Here is a 22,086-nt window from a genome sequence, read left to right on the forward strand (position 1 = left end):
GTAGTAGTTTTGTTGCTGGGAATAATGTTAAAGGCGGTAGTTAATGAGGTGGACCTAGGTTTAAAGAGCAACAGGTCGGTTTTAGCAGGGTTAAGTATAATTTGGATTTTGGATAGCCATGCTTCAAGAGAGAGGAAAGATTCTTGTGTTAATTTGTGGAGCTCCAGTAGTGAGGAAGCTGCACAAATTAATGTAGAATCATCTGCATATTGTATGACATATGCATTGGGAGTAGAAGTGTAGAGCTTGTTGGCATAGAGGGTGAAAAGAAGTGGGCCTAATATGGAACCTTGGGGTACACCAAGAGTGACTGGAAGAAGGGGAGAGAGTTCTTGCTGCCACAGTACTGATTGCTGTCGGCCAGCTAGATAACTTCGGAACCAGGCTATGGAGGATTTACTAAGTCCTAGTCCTGATAGCTTTTTAAGTACGTCATGTCTGACCATATCAAAGGCCTTTGATAGGTCAAGAAAGGTAACAGATGCAAGTTTACCATTGTTTCTTTGAGTGTTTACTATATTGGTGAAGGACAAAAGGGAAGTGGTGGTACTGTGGAAGAGGTGAATGCCGTGCTGAAAGTTCGACAGGAGTTTGTGTATGCAAGTAGTCTGTCATTTGGGAATGTATGCACCTTTCCAGGATTTTTGCTAAAGAGGATAGTATAGCTACTGGTCGGTAGATGGTAAATTCTCTGGAATTACCTCCTTTAAGGAGGGGGATTATATGTGATATTTTCCAAATTTCAGGGACCATGGCTTCTGAACGGGATCTGTTAAGAATGGCTATAGAGTGAGCCACTGCATTGGCAGCAATTTTTAGGAATTATAGGTTCATAGGTTCATAGGTAAGTACTAGGCTATCTGCCCAGGGGCATTTATAAGCCTAGCCACAGAGTGATGGCTTTCACCTCCCCATTAGATTAGTAACCTGGGCCTCTGTCTAACAGGGCTCCTGAAGTGATCCCAGGGTAGAACTTATTGCAGCACACCCCATTTCATTGCTATTTACTTTGGAAACTGAAAATGGCAGTGTTCTTTTCGTTGCTGGTTGAACTCCCCCAATTTACAGAAAAACAATCTGATCACTGAAAGCACTACTACAATGATACCCAAAGCAAAAGCATTACTTGAAGTAAGCTGAAGGACTTAACGTGCACCTGAAGCCATAATCTAAGAAGATGCTTGACAATAGGCAGAATGACTGCAAACTCCTTCAAGAAAATACATATGTCAGGCAACAGAAAAGTGTTAAAACAGTGCCTATGGCTGAAATGGCATCCAACAGCTTACCTGAAGAAAAAAAAGAAGCTGTTTGTTCGTAGGTCAAGCAGAAGAAAAGAATTAAACCGGGAACATCCTCGTACGATCTGACAAACCAGTGTGGATCTCTTAACAGCGATCCGTGCATCCATTCCCCACCACCAAAAACACAGAAAAATACCTTTCAACATTTCAAATGTAAGTATGAAAAATAAAAAATAAAAATACTGCTTCAATTGTTCCCCATTTTTTAAATGCAACTGTAGAACATGTATTGTTGCCTGATCCCAGCTTCCTGATAGCTCGCTTGATTACTCTGACAAGTTCAACCAAATAAACGTGAACAGTGCCCACCCTTCCCTGCTTAAGGAGCCAGAGATGGCAGACATCTGACAGTAACTTGGTTTGACACTGACACAGCTACATACTACAAGACACTAGGGCCTAGGTGGGAAACTACTGACACTTGTCTCAAGTGCGCCGCTTTCATGTTTGGCATCAAGCTTAAAGCTGATATTGATTCAAAAAAAATTTGTCTGAAGCCAATGTAGTGGGCTTAAGTTTTTTGAGGTATTTCGTATCCTATCTATAAAGACAGGCTGGAATTGGAATGAGTTATTGTTTGTGTGAGTTGTGCAGGGTTCAGAGGGAGGGTGGTTGTTATGATTGTTCTGTTGGTTGGTTAGGGTTAAAATTGTCTCAGTAAAAAATGTGTTAAATTGAGTAGCTATCCTGCCAGAGTTGTTTACTAGAGTGGGTGAGGGAGTATCACTTTTGCCTGGTAGGAGGAATTTGTCAATTGCTGCCCAAAACATTTGAGGGTGATGTTGATGCTTAAATTGGAGGCTGGAGTAGTAATTAATCTTGTCAAGTTTTGCCAGCTTCTTGGCTTTATTCCTAAGATCCTGATAGTTGTGTTTTGCAGCTTGGGACTTGACAGTGTGCTAATGGTCCCATGATTTGTCTCTGGCTTTGAGGAGGGATTTGGTGTTTTTGGTAAACCACTGTGTGACATACAGGACCAATGGAGGAGGTTTTCCAGAGTGGATGTATTGTTACCGGGAGGTATATACCATCCAGTTATGTTTATTAGTTTTTTTGAGTTGTTTCAGTTGAGTGAAAATTATTTCTGCATTGTCTACAGAGGGATATTTTATGTTTAATGCCTGCACTGTGAGGTGATTCTTGCATAAAATGGCAATGCCACCACCTGTTTTGTGCATTCTGTCCTTCCTTAGGATGTTGTATCCAGGAGGAATAATTTCGTTGTCTTTGATGTGAAGCTTTAGCCAAGTCTCAGTTGGGAGGGTGGCCTAATGGTTAAGGTGTTTGCCTTACAAACACAAGGTGCAGGGTTTGAGTCACACAAGGGATAACTGGCTAGGCTTAAAATGGCTCGCAAGGGCAGTTAGCTTAGTACTAACTTATGAACCTAAGTACTAACCTATGAACCTATATCTGGCATGTATAATGAGAGACAGGCATGTAGATCATGAATTTTGTTGGAGATGCTTCTACTGTTATATTTAGAAAGAGTAGGTCATTTGGTTTCCAAGGAGTTAATGTAAGCTATTGAGGAAGTTGAGAGATGGGGAGGTTTGAAGGAGTAACTGATCTGGGGTTAGGATGTATATGCCCACAGGGAGATAATTTAGAGGCAATGTAGATAGACTGCAAGAATGTTGTGATTTGTCCATCATATTTTAGGGAGAGTTTGAGATAGTTTGGGTGAGGTAGTGGTTTTATATAAGAGTAGTCAGTGGGTAATAGGGTGAGGATTAAGGAAGAGATTGGGAAGTGATTTTGACTGCTATTATTGTGAAAGGCAGCAGTAGCAGCATAATGAGAAGTTACATGTAAGTGTGTATGGTAAAAGGTGAGAGGAGAAATAACTGATAGTATAATCAGAGAAGCAATATATAGTATATTATTAGCATGTTGCTATAATTTGTATGAACTGTAACCGATGACAAGAGGTAGTATATGGGAAGTTTTAGATAGTGGAGCAGTGGTAGAGTAGTAGATGGGTCTTACCTTTGGGAGGGGTTAAGGAGGCTAGTCAGATAATATGGGTAGGTGTGTGTGATTAGATAGTGAGGTGATAGGTGTGGCTAGGTCTAAAATAAATGTGGGAGTAGTGGAGGGGTGTGGTAATTGGGGGTAGGGTAGGGGAGCGAAGTGAGCCCGAGCATAGCGAGGCTACATCGGCTGAACTAGCAAAGCAAGGAAACACAAAAAAACAATCTGTGAAGAAAGGTAAGTACTGGGCGCTATGAGAGGAGCACTGACAAACTTTAATTAGTGAGTAGTTACGGCAGAGTCAGAAGAGTGTGCTTTGAGAGAGTGGTAGTTATTACAAGGATTGTAAGAGTGGTGAATAAAAAACACAGGAAAGTTATTAAAAGAAAGAGGGAGTGTAAGGCAGGTGCTGGTAGGTTACTAACTACAACGCAATCCTTAGAGAGAGGCACGGTGAATATGGTTGGTAAACAGGATATAACCCTGTTATTGTCTGTATAACTAAAGTTAAATTCAGTGAGACCTGAGGCTGTCCTTTGAAGTGGATGACTGGTGTCTCCGTGGGAGCTAGCAGGGAACCATATAGTGGGCTGCTGGGCTGGGTTATAGCAGGCTGAAGTCCAGGGATCAGATGTGTCACAGCCAAGTTAAGTCCTGTAAAGGAGACATACAGGGTTAAACAAGATATTAGCTAAGTTATATTACATGTGGAGTAGAGGGGGGGGGATAGGAGGAGAAGGTAGCGAGAGTGGTAAGCACAAGAGATTTAGGCAGCAGAAAAGATCCTAAACAAGAAGCTACTGTAATTACAGGATAATAAGTACAGGAGGTGAGACTGAGTAGTGCAGACAGCTATTAATGCACAATCTTATGCTTATTAGCATAACAGTTTCAGTTTAGAACAGATTGCAGCTCTTTGAGTCAATAATGTGTTTACAGTTATTTGTAGCAAGGAACAAATCCACAACTATTCTTACGGTAGTCGCTAGATTGTAGCTGAGCATTTAAATAAGATAGGTTGTGGCTAGATACTATAAAACAGATTATATTGGCAACAGTATTTGAGCTTTATAAAAAGACAGCAGAATAAACCATAAAGTGTAATTACAACAGTCGCCAGTCCCTGGCTATGCATTTAAATATGAAAGCAGTCGCTATGTATAATGTAACAACTTGTATTGGCAACAGTGATTGAACATAATAATAGTAGCCAGTAGATATTCCCTAAATTGTATTTACAACATTCAACAATTTCTAGCCAAGTATTTAAACTTAAATATAGTCGCTATGCTCAACATGAGATGACGTATTATCAACAGAGGTTCCACTGTACAAAACAAGACCACAGATCACCCTACACAGTTTCTACGACAGTCGTCTGTCCCTAGCTATGATATTACAAGGTATGCAGTCACAGTATTCAGTCTAGCACGTTATGTTTTCAGCAGGTGTAATGCTTTACCAAAATAGTCCACAGTTCACCTTAAACTGAATTTCCAGCAGTCACTAATTCCTGGTTAACATTTAAAAAAGAAATACACTCGCTATGCACAGAATATCCCGTGACTATCAGCAACACTACTTTTAGTGTCTGATAACTGCATTATTTACTTAACTTGCCACTGAATAATCAAAGGTGCGAAACACATACCTCTGCCACGTTATTTGGATACAATAAATGGTCGCATTTCATAGTTTTAACCACCAGAAACCCTGAAGCTGTGAGGGTGACAAATGAGTTATGGAAAGGATAGATTTAAAAGAAGGCGCCTTTTCCTAGAGTGAGGTTTTAAATGGCACAAAAGATTATGGGAGTGAAAGAGGAAAAGCCCCTAGAAATAGTGTGGGAAATGGAGTCCTAAGAGTGTGAGAGGAAGTTAGATAGGTAGCGATACATTGCGAAGAGATTAACACTGGCTGGATGAACAAAGCAAGGAAACAAAAAAACAATCAGTGGAGAAAGGCAAGTACTGGGTACTATGAGAGGAGCACTGACAAACTTTAATTATTGAGTAGTTATGGGCTGAGTAGGAAGAGAGTGCTTTGAGTTATGGTGGTAGTTATTACAAGGCTTGTAAGAGTGGTGAATGAAAAACACAGGAAAGTTAATAAAAGAAAGAGGGGGGTGTAAGTAAGGCAGGTTCTGGTAGGTTACTAACTACAGTGTGATTCTTAGAGAGAGGCAGGGTGTATCTGGTTGGTAAACAGGATAAAACCGTGTTATTGTCTCTATAACTGAAGTTAAATTCAGTGAGGCCTGAGGCTGTCCTTACAGTTGGATAACTGGTGTCTCCATTGGAGCTAGCAGGAAACTGTGTAGTGGGCTGCTGGGCTGGGTTATAGCAGGTTGAAGTCCGGGGACCAGATATGTCAAGGCCAAGTTGTGTCCAGAGGCTTTCCTTTGAAGTGGATGACTGGTGTCTCTGTGGGAGTTAGCGGGGAACTGTGTAGCGGGCTGCTGGGATGGGTTATATCAAGCGGAAGTCCAAGGACCAGATATGTCACCACGGCCAAGTTATGTCTTGAGGCTGTCCTTTGAAGTGGATGACTGGTGTCTCTGTGGGAGCTAGCAGGGAACTGTGTAGCGGGCTGCTGGGCTGGTTAAAAAAGTTTTGTTGTATAGAAGCCTGCCATAACACTAGATTTTCATGGACTGCATTCTTAAGGGTCCCATTCTCCCTGATCTGGTGCCTTTGCATTTAAATTTGTAATGCCATTGACCCTAAACATCAGTTTCTTCTTCCTCCTGATTTTGCTTGGACACATCGAACTTGGGAGTGTCTACTTCTTGTTCACTTTCTACTAAGGAGGTCAGCAACTTAGCAGAAAACAAGAAAGCAGAGTGGACCCACTGAGGGAGAAACTGAAACTAAAAAAATAATTCCTGTTGTGGGACGAGTCATTGGAAATATATGTGACAGTATTTCAAATAATAATTCTTGTGAAGTTTATATTTCTGGCTTCTTTACTGGCAGAGCCTTTGTGGCTTCAGATCATGCTGACTGTAGCTCTTATTAAGGTACATACATTGTGGCATACAGTCACATTTGCATGTCACCACTGATTATGGTTTAAAAAAAAAAACAGAAGTCAAACTTGGGTGCCATTTTAGTGACCTGTATTTCTACCTGTTATGGTGAAAATAGACAATTCAGTCAAATACTGTTATGGTGAGTACCTAACACAGCTGTGCTTTTCTTATAGCACCGTTTTGTTAGTTCATGTTAAATATGTTTGTATTTTAGCTTTGTTCTGTCTTTTCTGTGAATGCTGCATTTTATTGCATGGTTCAATTGTGTGCCAATATTCTCCTAGGGTTATATATATTTGTCACTACTGATTTTTAAGTGAGGTAGGTATCTTAAGAATACTGATATTTGAAACGCCTTCTTACACAGAAACTCTTCTAGAAGGCAGTTCGCTAAATAGAGTGATCATTCTAGACCTGAACAGGATAATATGGTCAGTAGGTGTGAATTGGAAAGCCCTTTATAACTGAGATGGAGAGTCTGTTTTCAAGTGACAGTGGTTTAATATTTTACGGCATTTTGATGAATATTTTATCACTGACAATGTATTGCAAATGTATATTTAGTTTTCAGCTTGCACTTGCCATATATCCTCACTGCAAGAAGGGATGCAGTACCCATAAATCTGTATAGCACTGTGTTGATGAAATGTTGAAATATTCATTCTGATTTTGCTTGCACTTATAAATATTTTTTTTCCTCTTTTATAGCTACCAATCATCATGGTCGTTGCTTTTTCTATGTGTATTATCTGTTTACTCATGGCAGGTAGGTTTGAGCATCATTCATTATTAAACTTTAGTGCCATTGTTTATACATGTACTGCAGTTAGTTTACAGTGGTATCTATATAAATTCAAAAGAGTTTAAATAATCATTTAGTGATCAGCAGGTGATTTCTTTCTGCTTATTACAGACAACATAAAAGAGAGGAGAACCTTTTTTCCTACTCCCCCTGTGAGCACCTCAACAGTGTTTTCCATTATTTGAAGAGTTAACTCACTGGGCTTTTTTATCCATGGATTCCTTGGTAGTTGGCGAGTCTTTTTTTTTTTTTTATGACTTAAATTAGAGCAGATATTTCTTTGCTGTACATTTGTTAATCCTGGAGGTTTACCTTCCGTATAGCAAACACTGATTACCCTTGTTTCCCATTCCAATAACAGGAAATGGCACCCTGCTTTGTTTCTTACAACTAATGTCTCATTTGTTTTGTAATTTGCCTCGGCTTCCATGACATTTCTGGTTTACTGGATCGGCCTATTTATTCAAAAGCTGATGAAATCCTGCCAGCCCATAGTTCTCATCATCTTTGCTCAAAAGTCGAGACAATTTTAAAATATTACTTTACTGCACTTAATTAACAGAACAACAGTTTTTGCTTCAATGTCCATTTTCTGAGCAATAAATATGAAACCCTAATGTCTGGCTTTATTGACTTAATGTAATCCTCTGAGATTTAGATGAAAGTAAAAAATTTTACAGGAGACAAGGCAAAAATACAAGGCAAAATGAAGACAGTTGAGAGGTATAGGCAATGCTTGAAAATGTGAACTGTTAGTCACAGGTGACGGAGAAAGTCAGTCAAATTATGGCAGCTTCACACCTTAGCAATATGTTGTGGGGATGGTAAGAGAGCTGCTACAGATAATTGCAGTCAAGAGACATAACCCAAAACTGTTACTACTTTGGAAAATTATGTAAATGTACAGTGAAAGGTGTTGTAGCAGCTTACATTCAGCACGTCACAGTGAAATCCGCATTGTTTCCTATCTTTGTTTTACACACTGAATGGATAGCCAGGGACATTTTGCATTGAGAGCTAAGTCAACAAGAGTTGGACGAGCAAAAAAATGTTCTTTCTCTCTTATAAAATTACTTAACTTCTCAACAGATAATTTGTAATTTTAAATAAATCATTATTAGAAAGATAAAATGACTCCTTACTCCTTATTTAAACAGAATAAAAGAAAACAGTGTGGAGCTTCTGAATTAACAGTTAAGATGTAGTGAGCTCAATTACATGCACAGTAAGCTGTGGTAAGTCAGTAAGGCTAATAAAATTTCAGCGACAGTCAGAGATATTCAAAACATTACCATAAGAAAAAAAGTAAAATTGGCTTCTCACTCTTACTGTATTTTCTGATCAAATAAGAAATATTGCAGAGGAATAATTAGGCTACCATGAGTTGCATGTTATAGATGCACTGACCTGTAATGAGTCAGTAGGGCAGATAAAATTTTAGTGACGTTCAAAGGCATTTTGAACTCAATAATACCTCAAGTATCAGAAATGTTCAGAAGTAGTAAGATATGTAAGCAAGGAATTTAAAGTCGGAGGCAACAAATTTGCCTAGTAGAATAGAAAGAGAGACTCGTACCATTTTACCAAATCCCGGGGTTGGCATAATGGTTAAGGTGTTTACCTCACAGACACAAGGTACAGGGTTTAGGTCTCACCTTTGAAAGGGAAATTAGCTAAGCTTAAGATGGCCCACAGTGGCAGATAGCCTAGTACTTGCCTATGAATCTATATGTTTGAACAGTTTAAAGTGTAAGAAATGCTTCCTAAGGTATTGGGAGATATGATTGCTGCTGCTATGTTTGCAGTCAAGCTACATATCCCTTACAGTGGTTGTAGACAATGTTATTAAACAGTTAGTATCTCATAAGATGCTGCCTGCTTAATAATAACATCTACAACCATAGACATAATGTGAATTATCAAAAGCTGTTGCAGATCTATTAAAGCTTTAGGGAAATTGCATTATTTGGTGGCATGTGTGCACACCACGTATCTAATAAGCATGGGAGTCTCAAGTTATGCATGACTGCACACGCAGCTTAGAGGGAACAGTGGAAATCAGTGAATCCCCTCTGAGATTGGCTGACAAGCCAGTGATTCTTGGTACTGCCATTGCAAAAACAATGCAGGGATAAGGTACCTAGACTTACAGCATTTAGGCATTGTTATATTGGGGGACACAAAGTGAATTGTTGGAGAAAATTCAGATGGAAAATACAATTACATTAGTATTACAGCTTCCATCATTCCATTTTTGAGTGTAGCAGATCATAAAGCAATAATATTTGCAGTGATGGACCTGGATTAGTATAGCAGAAAATACCAAAATATAATAACTGGGGTTTCAGTTTATTGGGAGAGTTGCCTTTTCCTGGTGACCCAATCAATAATGTTAATTAGACCTTTCAGGATATTTTAAACTCTGAAATTATTTCTGTTGTTAGTGCAGGATGACTTATTAACTTTTTTGATTAATTAGGTTAGCCTAAAGAAAGCATTTAACATTTGTTCTCAGAAATCAGTTAGTTCAAAAGTTGTTTGTTTACTTGAAAGCATACATCTTAACTAAATGGTAGTTGCTTTCTCTAAGGCTTACTAAATTCATTTTTTTAAACTGCCAGAGTTTTGCACAAGGCTGCTTCATGTGACTTCTTCGAAAATGTTTAGAGTATTTTGAGTTTGTTTACAGTAGGTGTGGTAAGTTTTTAATTTTTTAAACAAGTTCAGTTTTACTTCTGTCTTTAAATGCATTTTGCATTTCTGGTGCCTCCTTTCTCCCACCTTGGCCCTCAAATGACTTTGTTCCAAAGACTCAGTCTGTCCCTCCCAGCCTAGGACTGCATTACTATTACACAGATGGGTCTTGTCTATCGTACAAAACAGTTACAGAAAGTCTTAGAACATCCCTCTTCAAAGGAAATTCCTTCCCTCTTGCAAATCAGTCTAATCTGCCAACCCCATTGATTCTGGACTGTAGAAGAACCATTTCCAATCCTCAGGGTCAGGGAAAAGATTTTGGCTCAAGACTCTTCCTTGTCCCAGACTTCCAAGATGGGTGCACACAGATCAACAGCTTAACTTCGGCTGTCCCAATGTGAAAACAGAAACTGAGAAACAACAACCAGTGATATTGTCAGCTTGAGTAAAATTAAGTTACTTGTTAGTAAATACACTGCCTGGATGCCTAAGAGACTAATAGTGCCTGAAAGAAAATTAGCTAGAAAAGGTGAAGAAAAAATGTTGACTGGGAAGAATCCTGCAGCTGTTCAACAAAAGCAGTTCAAGCTCCAGCTTTGGTGCAAGACATGGCTTCCAATAATTTAGAGGGAAAAAAATGAATCAAATGTGCTCAGAGCCAATTAAACAAAACCCTAAAGGAGTATCTAATGTTGTCCTTTTCATTCGTTGTTCAATGTGTGGGTATCGGATCCAATCTTGGATCTGACTCTGCTGCATACACTAGACTTTTGGATCCCACTCTCAAGCTTTTCCCTGTACACATAATGCCGTGCAGTCAGCTAACAGTATCTTAGATCTCATTTGCCACCATCTCTGTCAGATGTGGATCCCTCTCTGAGAGCTAATTTGGATAGTTTAACTGTTTTCTGTGAAAAATTACCTTATTTAAGCCTTTTATATTTTATACTCTACTTAACCCCTCCCTCTCCCAATAGTTATATATGAGTTTTCTTCCAATTATTCCTTTTATAACCTTTTGGTAGTTTCTGCCGTACAGTAGTTGATACCTTTCTCTCTTTTTCTGACCTTCCTACCCTGGTAGTCCACTTACCTTTATCAAAGAAAAAAATTTGTTTGTTTTACCTATTATTTTGTTTGTTTGTTTGTTTGTTTTACCCCCTTTAAAGGTCTGGTTTTATAATGGCTGTAAAACCAACAAGCTTTAATAAGTGCACTTCCTCTGGGCATAAGATTCCCAATTCTGATGCCCACAGGGAGTGCCTCTACTACCTTGAAGCATCACACCTCAACACTTACTGCTCCATTTGTGCTGCATTTAATTCGAGAGCACTTAACAAATACAAGTTGGTGCTTAAGGGTATACTGCCACCATCATCGTCTTCTTCTTCAGGGCTCAAACTCCCAGTAAATCTGTAAAATCCTCTTTGAAGTGGAAGGAATCTTGCAGAAGATCCCATACCTATTACCTCTAGTCGACATTGACAGCCAGTACCTTCCAGCATCTAGACAGTACCCTTTGTGGAATTTCCCTCTCTTCAGATACATTTCCAGCCCATCCCACTGAAGAGGTTCCTTGAAACAGAACATGCAAAAGAAGACACACAGATTTTCCTGTGGAATCTCTCACCAAAACTGACTTCAATGAAGGGGAAGGGTCCCTCAGATCTCCACCAGATGATGTCTCATTCAGAGACATCCTAGAAATTCTTAAACAAAAAGGTGGATGGTCTTCAGATACTCCCTCCACAGAGGAGTCAGTTTTTCTGGAAGCTTTTGGGTCCAGCCCATCTCTGTCTTAGGTGACTCCCCCCGGAGATTGAGCTTATCATTTTAATCTCTCGCCAGGTATGGACGAAACCAGATTCTGCTCAAAATAATACCCAAAGATTATTTCACACCATTTTCCAGATTCTCCCAGACAAAAGAAAATAGCTTCCCAACATCCCACCCAGTTAAAGAGAAGCTGCAGCTCAAGAGATTCAAAAGCTGCTAGGCAACTTGAGTCATCCAGGAGGTCCCCCCAGACCAAAGAGGATTTGGAACTTACTCAAGGTTCTTAAGTGCCAAAGAAGACCGTGGATCAGAGACCAGTTTTAGATCTAAGCAAATGAACCAGTTTGTAAAGAAGTCAAAGTTCCGAATCATGGTACAGTCCATTTTGCCCTTTTTACATAAGGAGCATTGGATGTGCTCAGTCAATCTTCAGGACATGTAATATCACATCAAGATAAACAGACAATCCCAAAGATTTTGCTGTTTGAGCTGGGATCCAGTCATTATCAGTTCAGAACCCTGCCCTTTGGTCTCCGCATTTATGTGGTAGCAGCTCACCTGAGACTGCTGAGATTCCAGGTGTTTCCATATCTAGACTGATTCCTCACCACCCCAACTAAGCATCTTCTAGAGCAGTCCAGGGACTGTTTGCTCCAACTTTGCCAAAGGCTAGGCATTTCAGTCAACACCCCCAAATCTCATCTACAACCTGTACAGAGCCCTGAGTTCATAGGTACCCAGTTGGACACAGTAAGTCAGATAGCCTCCCTTCTATACATCGTGTGGATGCAGTGAAATTTTAGGTACAGGAAATTCTTGTTCACCCTTCTCCTTCAATCAGACTTGTCCTTTAGGTGCTAGGTTCGATGGCAGCAACTATAACTTTAGTTCCAGTGGCCCATTTGCGTGTTCTCCAATGGACTGTAGCTATACAGTGGCTCTGGACAGCCGTATAGTGTGATTGGTTTTAACTTTTATTTTGTCTTACTGGGGCTAACTTGTTTAAAGTGTTCAGGAATGTGGAGTTAAAGAACTCAACAGCCTCGTCAAGAGGCAGGACCTTTAGTATATTCCAATTGATGTTTCTCAGGGTTTCATTAAGAGTTGTAGGGTTAAAGTTGCTGAGATTTCTAGTTTGTATTGGTGTTGGGATGGTATTGGGTTGATTTTATGTATAAAGGCTGGTAGGTGGTCACTAATGTTGCAGGGAAGTGTGCCTGCTACTGAAATTTTCTGTGGGTCAGAGACTAGTATCCTGTCAAGAATTGACCCACTGTGTTTATTTCTGCTGGGTCTATCTGCATTTGTAACTAGCTGTGAAAAGTTAGATGTTGATATTAGAAAGTGGAGAGTGACCTGTGAAATCTAGCCAATTTATGTTAATATCACCTAGGATAATTATCTCATTATTTATACTGTTTAATATCCACGCAAGAATAGCTTCAAGAAGGGGAATATTATTACCTTGGGGGATTTATATGGCTATAATGCAGAGATGTGTAGAGTTGTTCAGTTTGAGTAGTGATATAAGTATTTTGGCTGTAGAGAATTAAGGAATAGGATTAGAATATGGGACAACAGTGAGGGTATTAGGAAAGAGTATAGCAATGCCACCCCCTTTTTTACGGAGTCTTGTCAGCCCGTAGACAGGCATACCCTGGGAGGGGGGGGTTCTGAGATTTTATATAGGGTTTTAGCCAAGTTCGGTTGCAGCTAATATGTCTAGTTTATTCAAGGATATCCAGGCATGAAATTGAGTATTTTGTTTCTCATACTTTGGAGATTAATTATTATGAAGTTGAGGGATTTATGTGGACTAAGGAGGTTGGCATTCAAGGGGATGGGTGGATATAACAGCATTTTATGTTAATTTAAAGGCTAGTTTATGTATGTAATGCAAATGCACTTCATTTTCACTGTAGCTGCAGTTATAGTGCAGTGGTAGTGTATTCTGTATTTGTTTTTTTAGTGACAATACTGCCCATTGTGATTTCATTGGCGTGGGTACTAGTTCGTTTGATTGGTGTAGACATTAAATGGGTACACATTTTGCTTTACTATAGCTGTAGCTAATGCAGTTTTTTTCATATTGGCTGAATTTTATATGTGATAGTACCCATCGGAGCATGATTAGCTAGTTTAGAGCCTGTTTATATTAGTATGCATGATTTCAGATTATGATCAGCCTATAGTTTTCATCATTTTTTTGGTTTAAGTGAATAGTACATCAGCACAGACATACTTCATTCTTGCAGCTGCATTTGTAATGTTATATGTTGTGTAGTCCAGTCTCACATTCATTTTTACATATGGGATCGGAGCCTTTCCTCGGCTCCGACTCGGCCGATTTACAAGCTCGAAGACTTCTGGTTGGCTCTTGGCTAAGCAGGTATCCCATAGTGCACCAGTACAAACCCCAGATCTCGTTTGCCACGTCGACAAGTTTGGTTGTGCTTCTCTTGGCTTTGGCTGAGTGTTAAAATTCTTCTATTTAAATTTTGTATTACAGTTATTACGGTGTTGTAAGGTTATATTATCCTAGGCAGTAGTGTTGTTTGCCCTTTTCGGTGCATTCTTAGCTTAAACTTGTTAGCTTGGTATCCTTTATGCCAGTTTAGTGTTCTTAAAGGCACCTTTGCGCTTTTTTCCTTATCAAGTAGTAGTTTGTGGTGGTTTTCCGCTGATAGTTAACAGGGGCTCCTGTTATTCTGTTGTTTTTCTAGACCGCTATTGGCAGCTTAGTTTCCTTAATCTGAGATTGTATTTTTGGCGGGGATCCGCTGGTTATTTGCTAAGGGTTGGAGTTTCTCCCTTAGTACATTAGTTTTTTTCTTCAAATTGTTACCACGTAGAGTTATATACAGGTTTCTGTGTGTGTGTGTGTGTGTGTGTGTGTGTGTGTGTGTGTTTTCTGGTCTGTTTAAATTAGAAGACCCAGTTTTCTGTCCCACCAGGCTAGGCTCGTTTAAGTTAGAAGACCTAGTCCTCGTGGTACTTTCTTCTGTACGGCTAGGCCCGTTTTAGTTACAGGACCTAAAAATTGTTAACCACAAAGAGTTATTTACAGTTTTCTGTGTGTGTGCATTTTCTGGTCTGTTTAAATTAGAAGACCTAGTTTCTGTTCCACCGGACTAGGCCCGTTTTAGTTAGAGGACCTAGTCCTCTTCCTTCCTTCTTTTTCCTTTCTTGTGTGTGTGTATGTGTGTGAAATGTCTAAAGAGAGTAAGGAGCACAAACCTTCGGGTTTTAAGAAGTGCATGAAATGCTCCCAAAAGATGTCTTTAACGGATGGCCACAATAACTGTGTCTACTGTTTAGGGGCCATCCACCTGCAGGAATCGTGCTTGTTCTGCCATGCTTTCTCTCCTAGGGTGTTACAGGAGAGAGAGAAAACAAGCTTATACTCAAGGGTCTACTAAAACCATCTTTTGAGAAAGTTCTATCCAGTTCTTTGGCTTCCTCCAAGCCTGGCAAATCTAAGTCTTCAAAAAGGCCTTCTCCAGCACCGGCTGGTATCTCAGAGCCGCCTTCTAAACAGTCAAAATCTGCCTCCTCGACTCCACTGCCTTCGGAGCCAAAGAAGAGCACCATTGTGGTGTCAGAGTTGGTTTCAAGTGTTTCAGAACCGATTGAATCAGCAATTGAATCTGCTTCTCGGAGCCGGTCTGTGGATTCCCTACCGGCTTCCATGTTACTAAAGTCTCCAGTGCCCCCAAGATCAAGATCCCTTACTTACGTCTTCCAGAAGCCTTTCAGAAGAAGATGTGAAGAGGGTAATGTTGAGACTCCTGAAGTCGTCTGCCTTACCAAAATTGTTGGCTCCTACCCAGTCGGCTCCGGAGCCACTCGATCCAGCTTTTCCCTTGTCTGCCATTCCTCTTCCAAGCCATGTTGGCCCTTCAGAGCCGGAGTGTTTGGTGCCACCGGAGGTACTATCAGTTCTAGCTCCCTTTGTCGCTGCTTTGAAGCCGGGTTCGGCTCCGACATGCTTTGTGCCATCCGTCGTGTCCATGGGCCGAAGCTCTCCTGTCGTCACCGACAGGGACGGTTGGAATCAATCTTTTTCGGTTCCGAGCCTTCCTCTCGGTACGTCGGCCAGGGTGAGCTCGGACCCTGCATCTATCTCGGAGCCAATGGCTGTGGCTCCGATGTCAACCTTTTGTCTCTTCAGAGTGGGGGAGGTCTTCAGAGCCAGAGAGGTCGGCATTTGAGATGTTGAGGAACGTGCTGTCTCATTCTCCAGCCCCTACCAGTGGTACCAGCACTCTTTCCCCGAGAGCACCCACTTCGGTCTCAGCCCCTACTCTCTCTGGAGACAGCAGACCCTCAGCCTCAGGAGCCATCGGCTGGTGGCCCCCACTCTTCTGAGGCCTCCCTGGAATGCCCTTTAGAGGAGCCTCCCCGGAAGAGGCTGTGTAAGAGAAAGCATGTTGACTCCCAAGTTGAGTTCTTGACATTGGACACTGACCTCGAGGAGTCGGAAGGGTCCCCCAAATCGTCCTCTGATGATGTCTCCTTCATGGACATCTTGGAGATTCTTAAGCAGATGTGCGACTGGCCCACTGTCATTCTGATGAGGACTTTGTGTACGTGAAAGCTTTCGGATCTCAACCTTCTGCCTCTTGGGTGTCTCCACTTTTTGATGAATTGATGGATCTAGTTAGTTGAAAGGTGTGGGATATTCCTGATGCCATGGAGCCAGTCCCCAGGAGACCCAATAAGTTACTGTCTGCCCCTCCTGGTAAAGAGTTTTTGTCTAAGGGCGTTCCCGTAGATTCCATGGTGGTGGCGGCCACAAAGAAGGAGCTGGTGGAGACTTCTTCCTCTGTTCATCTGCCAAATAAGGATTCTCAACAGATGGACAGATTTGGGAAGCGTATTTTTAGTTCAGTTTAGTTCAGCAGCATGTACCCTTTGATCATTGAACTATCTCACTCACTTCACGAGATTACAGAGGGATCTCCTCAAGGAGTTAGGAGATTCTATACAAGGTGCTTGTACTGAGAGAGTCCCTGACAAGATCTCTGCTCAGTTGTCCACCTTAAATTCTGTAGTTAACTCCTCCATGCGGCTTATCTCCTATGCGGCTGATGGAGCGAGTAGAGCAGCGGGTTCAGGAGTTTCTCTGAGGTGTCATTCCTGGATGCGCTTGTGTAATTTTGCAGAACCGTTCAAGTCTACTTTCACCAACACCCCTTTTTGATGGTTCCTCATTGTTTGGTTCCAAGGTGAAGGATACACTCATCCGGTGTGAGCAAGAAGGAAAGATGCTTTCTGCCGTGGGAGTATGTTTTACTGTTCCCTCTCTACCATACCCCAAAGGGGTGGTAAAATGAGGTTCAGAAAGTCCCAGAGGGTCTTTCCGGACACACAGGGTGAATCCTCCTTCAGAGGCAGAGGAGGAAATGGGAGACATCACCCTAGAGGCAGGGGCGGTCCGCAATACCACCAAGGCCGTGATTCCTTTCGGGGACGCCCTTATCAGCGCTCCTGAATTGAGGCCTGACTGCGTTTCTCTGGGGCTGTCAGGGGTCGCATTTCTTTGTATCCAGAAGCCTGGCTAAATATCACTCATGGCAAGTGGGTACAAAGGGTTGTTACCAGAGGCTATATCATACCCTTTTCCCTTCCACCATTTGTTCCCAAGAAGATCCCAGATGTACCACTCAATCACAGGGATCAGGCAACTGTGGAGATCAACAAGTTGCTTTTAAAAAGAGTCATCCAGTCTGTCCCAGCAGACCAGATATGATCCGGAACTTACTCCAGGTTCTTTTTAGTACCAAAACGAACTGGAGATTGGAGGCCAATATTGGACCTCAGCAGGTTAAACGAATCCGTGAAGAAGGACAAGTTTCAGATGGTTACTCTGCAGTCGATACTCCCGTTGTTAGGGAAAGACTATTGGATGTGCTCTCTAGATCTCCAAGATGCCTACTACCATATAAAAATGGACAAAAAAAAGGCATCCAGGAGTCATCTATGCTTCCAGCTGGGAGCCAGTCATTATCAGTTTCGTGCTCTGCCCTTTGGTCTCACCACAGCCCCCAGGCTGTTCACCAAATGCATGACATTAGTGACAGCTCACCTGAGACGTCAAGGATTCCAGGTGTTTCCGTATTTGGACGACTGGCTCCTGACAGCCCCCACCAGGCATCTACTCCTCCAAAACAGAGACACCACTATTCAACTTTGTGCTCAGTTAGGGATATCAGTAAATTGGGAAAAATCTGCATTATTGCCCTCTCACTCTGTGATTTTTATAGGTGCAGAGGCAGACACAGTGAACATGACAGCTTGTCTCCCCACTGACAGGGCACAAAACTTTAATCTCAAATTCAATGTATTCTTCCGTTGCGGAAGGTCAAAGCAAAGTGGGTTCTTCAGCTCCTCGGGACTATGGCTTCCTCCATTCTTATTAGTACCATTAGCCAGGTTGCACATGAGAATCCTCCAGTGGCTCCTGTCTTCCCAATGGTCCTTCCCATATTTCCCGCTGAGTCACCCTATCCTGCTGACGGATTCATGCAAGAAGGACCTTCTTTGGTGGATAGCCCCCAACCAGTTGATCATGGGCGCCCCCTTTGTTCCTGCCCAACCAGTTGCCACTGTGAACACGGATGCCACAAAGATCGGGTGGGGGGCAGTATCTCGGCAGGACTGTCCAAGGCACATGGCAAGAACATGAGGCTCACCTGCATATCAGTGTTCTGGAGATGAGGGCGGTGCTCCTGGCGTTGCAAGCACTTCAAGACCTTCTTCCTCTCGGGACTATTGTGATACAATCAGACAGCATGTCAGTAGTTTGGTATATCAACAAACAGGGCGGTACCAGATCTTACCCACTCTGTCGAGAGGCCATGCGAGTTTGGGAATGGGCGATTTCTTCCCAGCGCTTTCTGGTTGCAACGCACATTCCAGGAACGACCAACATGATAGCCGACAAGCTCAGCTGGGCGATCCTACTGCCTCACAAGTGGTCTCTGAAACAGGAAACAGCAGAACAGATTTTCCGCAAATGGGGACAGCCTTGCTGCGTCCTCTTTGCCAGCCCAGTCAATACCAAATGCAGCAGCTATTTTTCCCTCATTCCCCCTCTGGGGGAGACACCCAGAGACGCTCTGGCTCACGATTTGCTCATGGGACTTCTGTATGTTTTTTTCCTCCATTTCCTCTCATTTCCAAAGTGATTCAGAAAGCCAGTCAGCTGGGAAGCAAGTTGATCCTCATTGCTCCTTACTGGCCTCGTCAGGTCTGGTTCCCCTTTCTCGAGCCTCTTCTCCTGGATGATCCTTGGATCCTGGAACCCAGCTCCAGATCTGTTGACTCGCATATCAGGTTCGCTACATCCCTCAATCTACACCCTCAGGTTGACAGCGTGGCTGCTCCAGTTCCATCTCTAGTCAGGCTTCATGATGCATCATCCTCAGTATCACATATTCTTATGCCCTCCCATAAACCTTCAACTAGGAGGCTGTATGGCAGTAAATGGAAAAGATTTTCTATTTGGGCACAGAAAAGGAATGTAGATCCCTACACTGCTTCTATCCCTGTGATTTTGGAATTTCTCTCTGAGTTTTTTCAACAAGGAGCTGCCGCCGCCACTATCAGAGTCCAGCTGTCGGCAATTTCTCATTTTTACTTGGGGTTTACAGATAACAATTTAATGTCTCATAAGCTATGCAAGACCTTTTTGAAAGGAATCACTCTTTTGAGACTTCCACTGCAAGAACCTGTGGCTTCTTGGGATTTAAATTTTGTATTGTCCAAACTGACTTGTCCCCCGTTTGAACCTTCCCACTCATCTTCATTGAAATTTTTGTCTTGGAAGACTTTGTTTTTGGTAGCTATTACGTCAGCTAGACGGGTGTCAGAGCTACAAGCCTTGTCTGTTAAGCCACCTTATTTGATCTTTCACAAGGACAGGGTGTCACTGCGTACTAATCCCTCCTTTGTCCCCAAAGTTTGTTCCCCTGCTACCTTAAATCAATCCATAAAACTCCCAGTTTTCTTCCCTAATCACTGTAATGCAGCTGAATACCATTTTCATCAGCTGGACGTTCATAGACAACTACGTTTTTATTTACAGTAGACCAAGGAATTTAGGAAATCAGATCAACTATTCATTTCCTTTTCTGACTCCAGATTAGGCTTACCAGTTTCTAAAGTGACACTATCTAACTGGATTTCCAGCTGCATAGCCTTTATCTACAGGTCAGAGGGCAGACCTTTACGCTGCAGGATCAAGGCTCATTCTACCAGGTCGCTGTCTACCTCTGCAGCCTTTCAAGCCAGTGTCCCACTTGATAATATTTGTGTAGCAGCTATGTGGGTACCCGTCACACTTTTATTACACATTACAAATTGGATTTAGCTTCCAGGGTTAGAGCATCCTTTGGCTCCACGGTGCTTAGGAGAATTTTCCAGTGAGCCACCCAAGAATAAAGCGCTAGGGACATTGTCCCATAGGTAAAAATGAAGGTGAGATTGGACTACACAACATAAAGAAGTTATGTACTCACCATAATGTTCCATGTTGGTAGTCCATCTCACCCTTCATTTTTACCAACCTGCCCTCATCATGGAAGATCTGGAGGTAACAATAATAATAATTTTGTCATCTTTGGTTGGAGACCCTTTAGTATTGGTTTGTCTGTTATGGGTTTCTTTCTTCTAGTGAGTAGCAAATAAGATCTGGGGTTTGTACCAGTGCACTTTGGGATACCTGCTTAGCCACGAGCCAGCCAGAAGTCTTCGAGCTTGTAAATCGGCTGAGTTCGGCTCCGAACCCATATGTAAAAATGAAGGGTGAGATGGACTACCAACATGGAACGTTATGGTGAGTACATAACTTCTTTATATTTTACATTAGCTAGTTTTTAGTGGTAATATTAACAAATAGGTTGGATAGGTTTTGGTTTTAAGTTTGCTTGACTGGTTTAGACATCGTGTCAGTATATTTATAGTAGCCGCTGTTTGATGTGGTACATCTCGCTGTGGTTTAGTCTAAGGGTTAGGACCACCCTTTGGGGCTTGATTAGTTCATTGAGAATTCACTGTTATGAATAAACATGTTCTGCTTTAGGCTACCATTGGTTTACATTTATAACTCTAGTACTTCCTTACGAGTAGCCTATCAGTTTGTTTAGTTGAGAATGTAATTCTTCATACATTATCAGCCATGATTGGATTACTGAACGATAGTACCTTACTCAAATAGGTCAACAATTGCAGTTGTTATTTAAAGTTTTTGTTATAATTTCTCATGGTCTGATGAAACAGTGTATTTTCCGAGAAAGCACTCACCATTTTTTTTATATTGTGTGTTAACGTTGTGCTTTTAGCTGCATTTTCATTTATTAAATGTCTTAAAGCCAAGGTGGTTGCGTTTTTCTTTCTGCATTCGACAGAATAAGCTGGGATTTTTTGAGTAAGGCAATGGAAGCATTTGCATTCCCTGATGTTATAATAAAATTAATTAGAAGGAATTAGAAGGAAATAGGAGAGATTGAAGGCAAAAAATCAAAATGGGAGGGTTCTTCCTTGATAAGTTTTGTCTAAACAGAGGAAGCAGGCAGGGGCTGTCCTCTTTCCCCTTTGTTATTTGTTATATTTAGAACCACTGGCAAAGAAAATAAGAGACTCAGAAATTCAAGGATATAATTGGTATGGTGTTCAAGAAAAGTTGGCTTTATTTGCAGTTGATTATTTTGTACCTGATGAAACCCGAAAGGGGCATCTCACTGTGGTAGAATATTCTGAGACAGTTCCATTTTTTTTCAAGATATAAAATTAATGAATACAAAACAAAGACTCTAGGTATTAACTACATACTCGCACATGAATTGATCCAACAAAACCCATGAAAAAATGAAGTATTTAAGAGTATGAATTGAAAAGGATTCAGTTATGACAACTAAGGATACGTATGAAGAGACTAAACAAAAGGTAATACAAAATCTGAGAAACTAGAAACTCTTGGCTATGGATATGGATAGCAAGATACAAGCAGTACAAATGTTTTAGTCCCCTTTAGTTTTATACGTAGGTCAGGCATATTGTTATCAACCACAGGAGAAGTTGTGGATAGTGGTTAATAAAATTTTGAAGGATTTTATTTGGGAGGGATAGAGTCAAGTGGGATAAGTTGATCCTCCCAATAGAACTAGGATATTTAGGATTACCTGATTTGATGGGGTAGTTTAGAGCTACACACTAAGGCTCTTATGCATAACACAAGCAGAAAGGTACAGTTCAAAGTGGAAAGGAATGATAATGAAGCAGTAGGGTAATTCAAGAAATAAGGAAAGAATAGGATTTTGGATGCAGATCCTTAAGGAGAATGACAGTCATGCAAAATATATTCATTACATGAATGGAAAAAGGAAATTCAACTTATGGGGATGTCTGCAATTAGGAGTACAGACAGTAGACAAGAAGGGGCTGGAATTTACTGGAGGAAGAAGGCAAAGAAGCCAGGGTATTGGGAATAAATTATTAGA

General features: G+C 41.4%; 1 protein-coding gene across 1 annotated transcript in view; it reads left to right on the forward strand.

The window, feature by feature from the left end:
- The window catches only part of SACM1L (SAC1 like phosphatidylinositide phosphatase), a 1,643,742-nt gene that overhangs the window by 1,591,647 nt on the left and 30,009 nt on the right, over nt 1-22,086 (forward strand). The window contains exon 18 of the mRNA XM_044065524.1: nt 7,018-7,075. Coding sequence (XP_043921459.1) covers nt 7,018-7,075 — 58 coding nt within the window. The remainder of the gene's footprint in view (nt 1-7,017; nt 7,076-22,086) is intronic.

This window comes from Protopterus annectens, chromosome 3.part0, assembly GCF_019279795.1.
Source record: "Protopterus annectens isolate FY-2018-M chromosome 3.part0, PAN1.0, whole genome shotgun sequence".
NCBI lineage: Eukaryota > Metazoa > Chordata > Ceratodontiformes > Protopteridae > Protopterus > Protopterus annectens.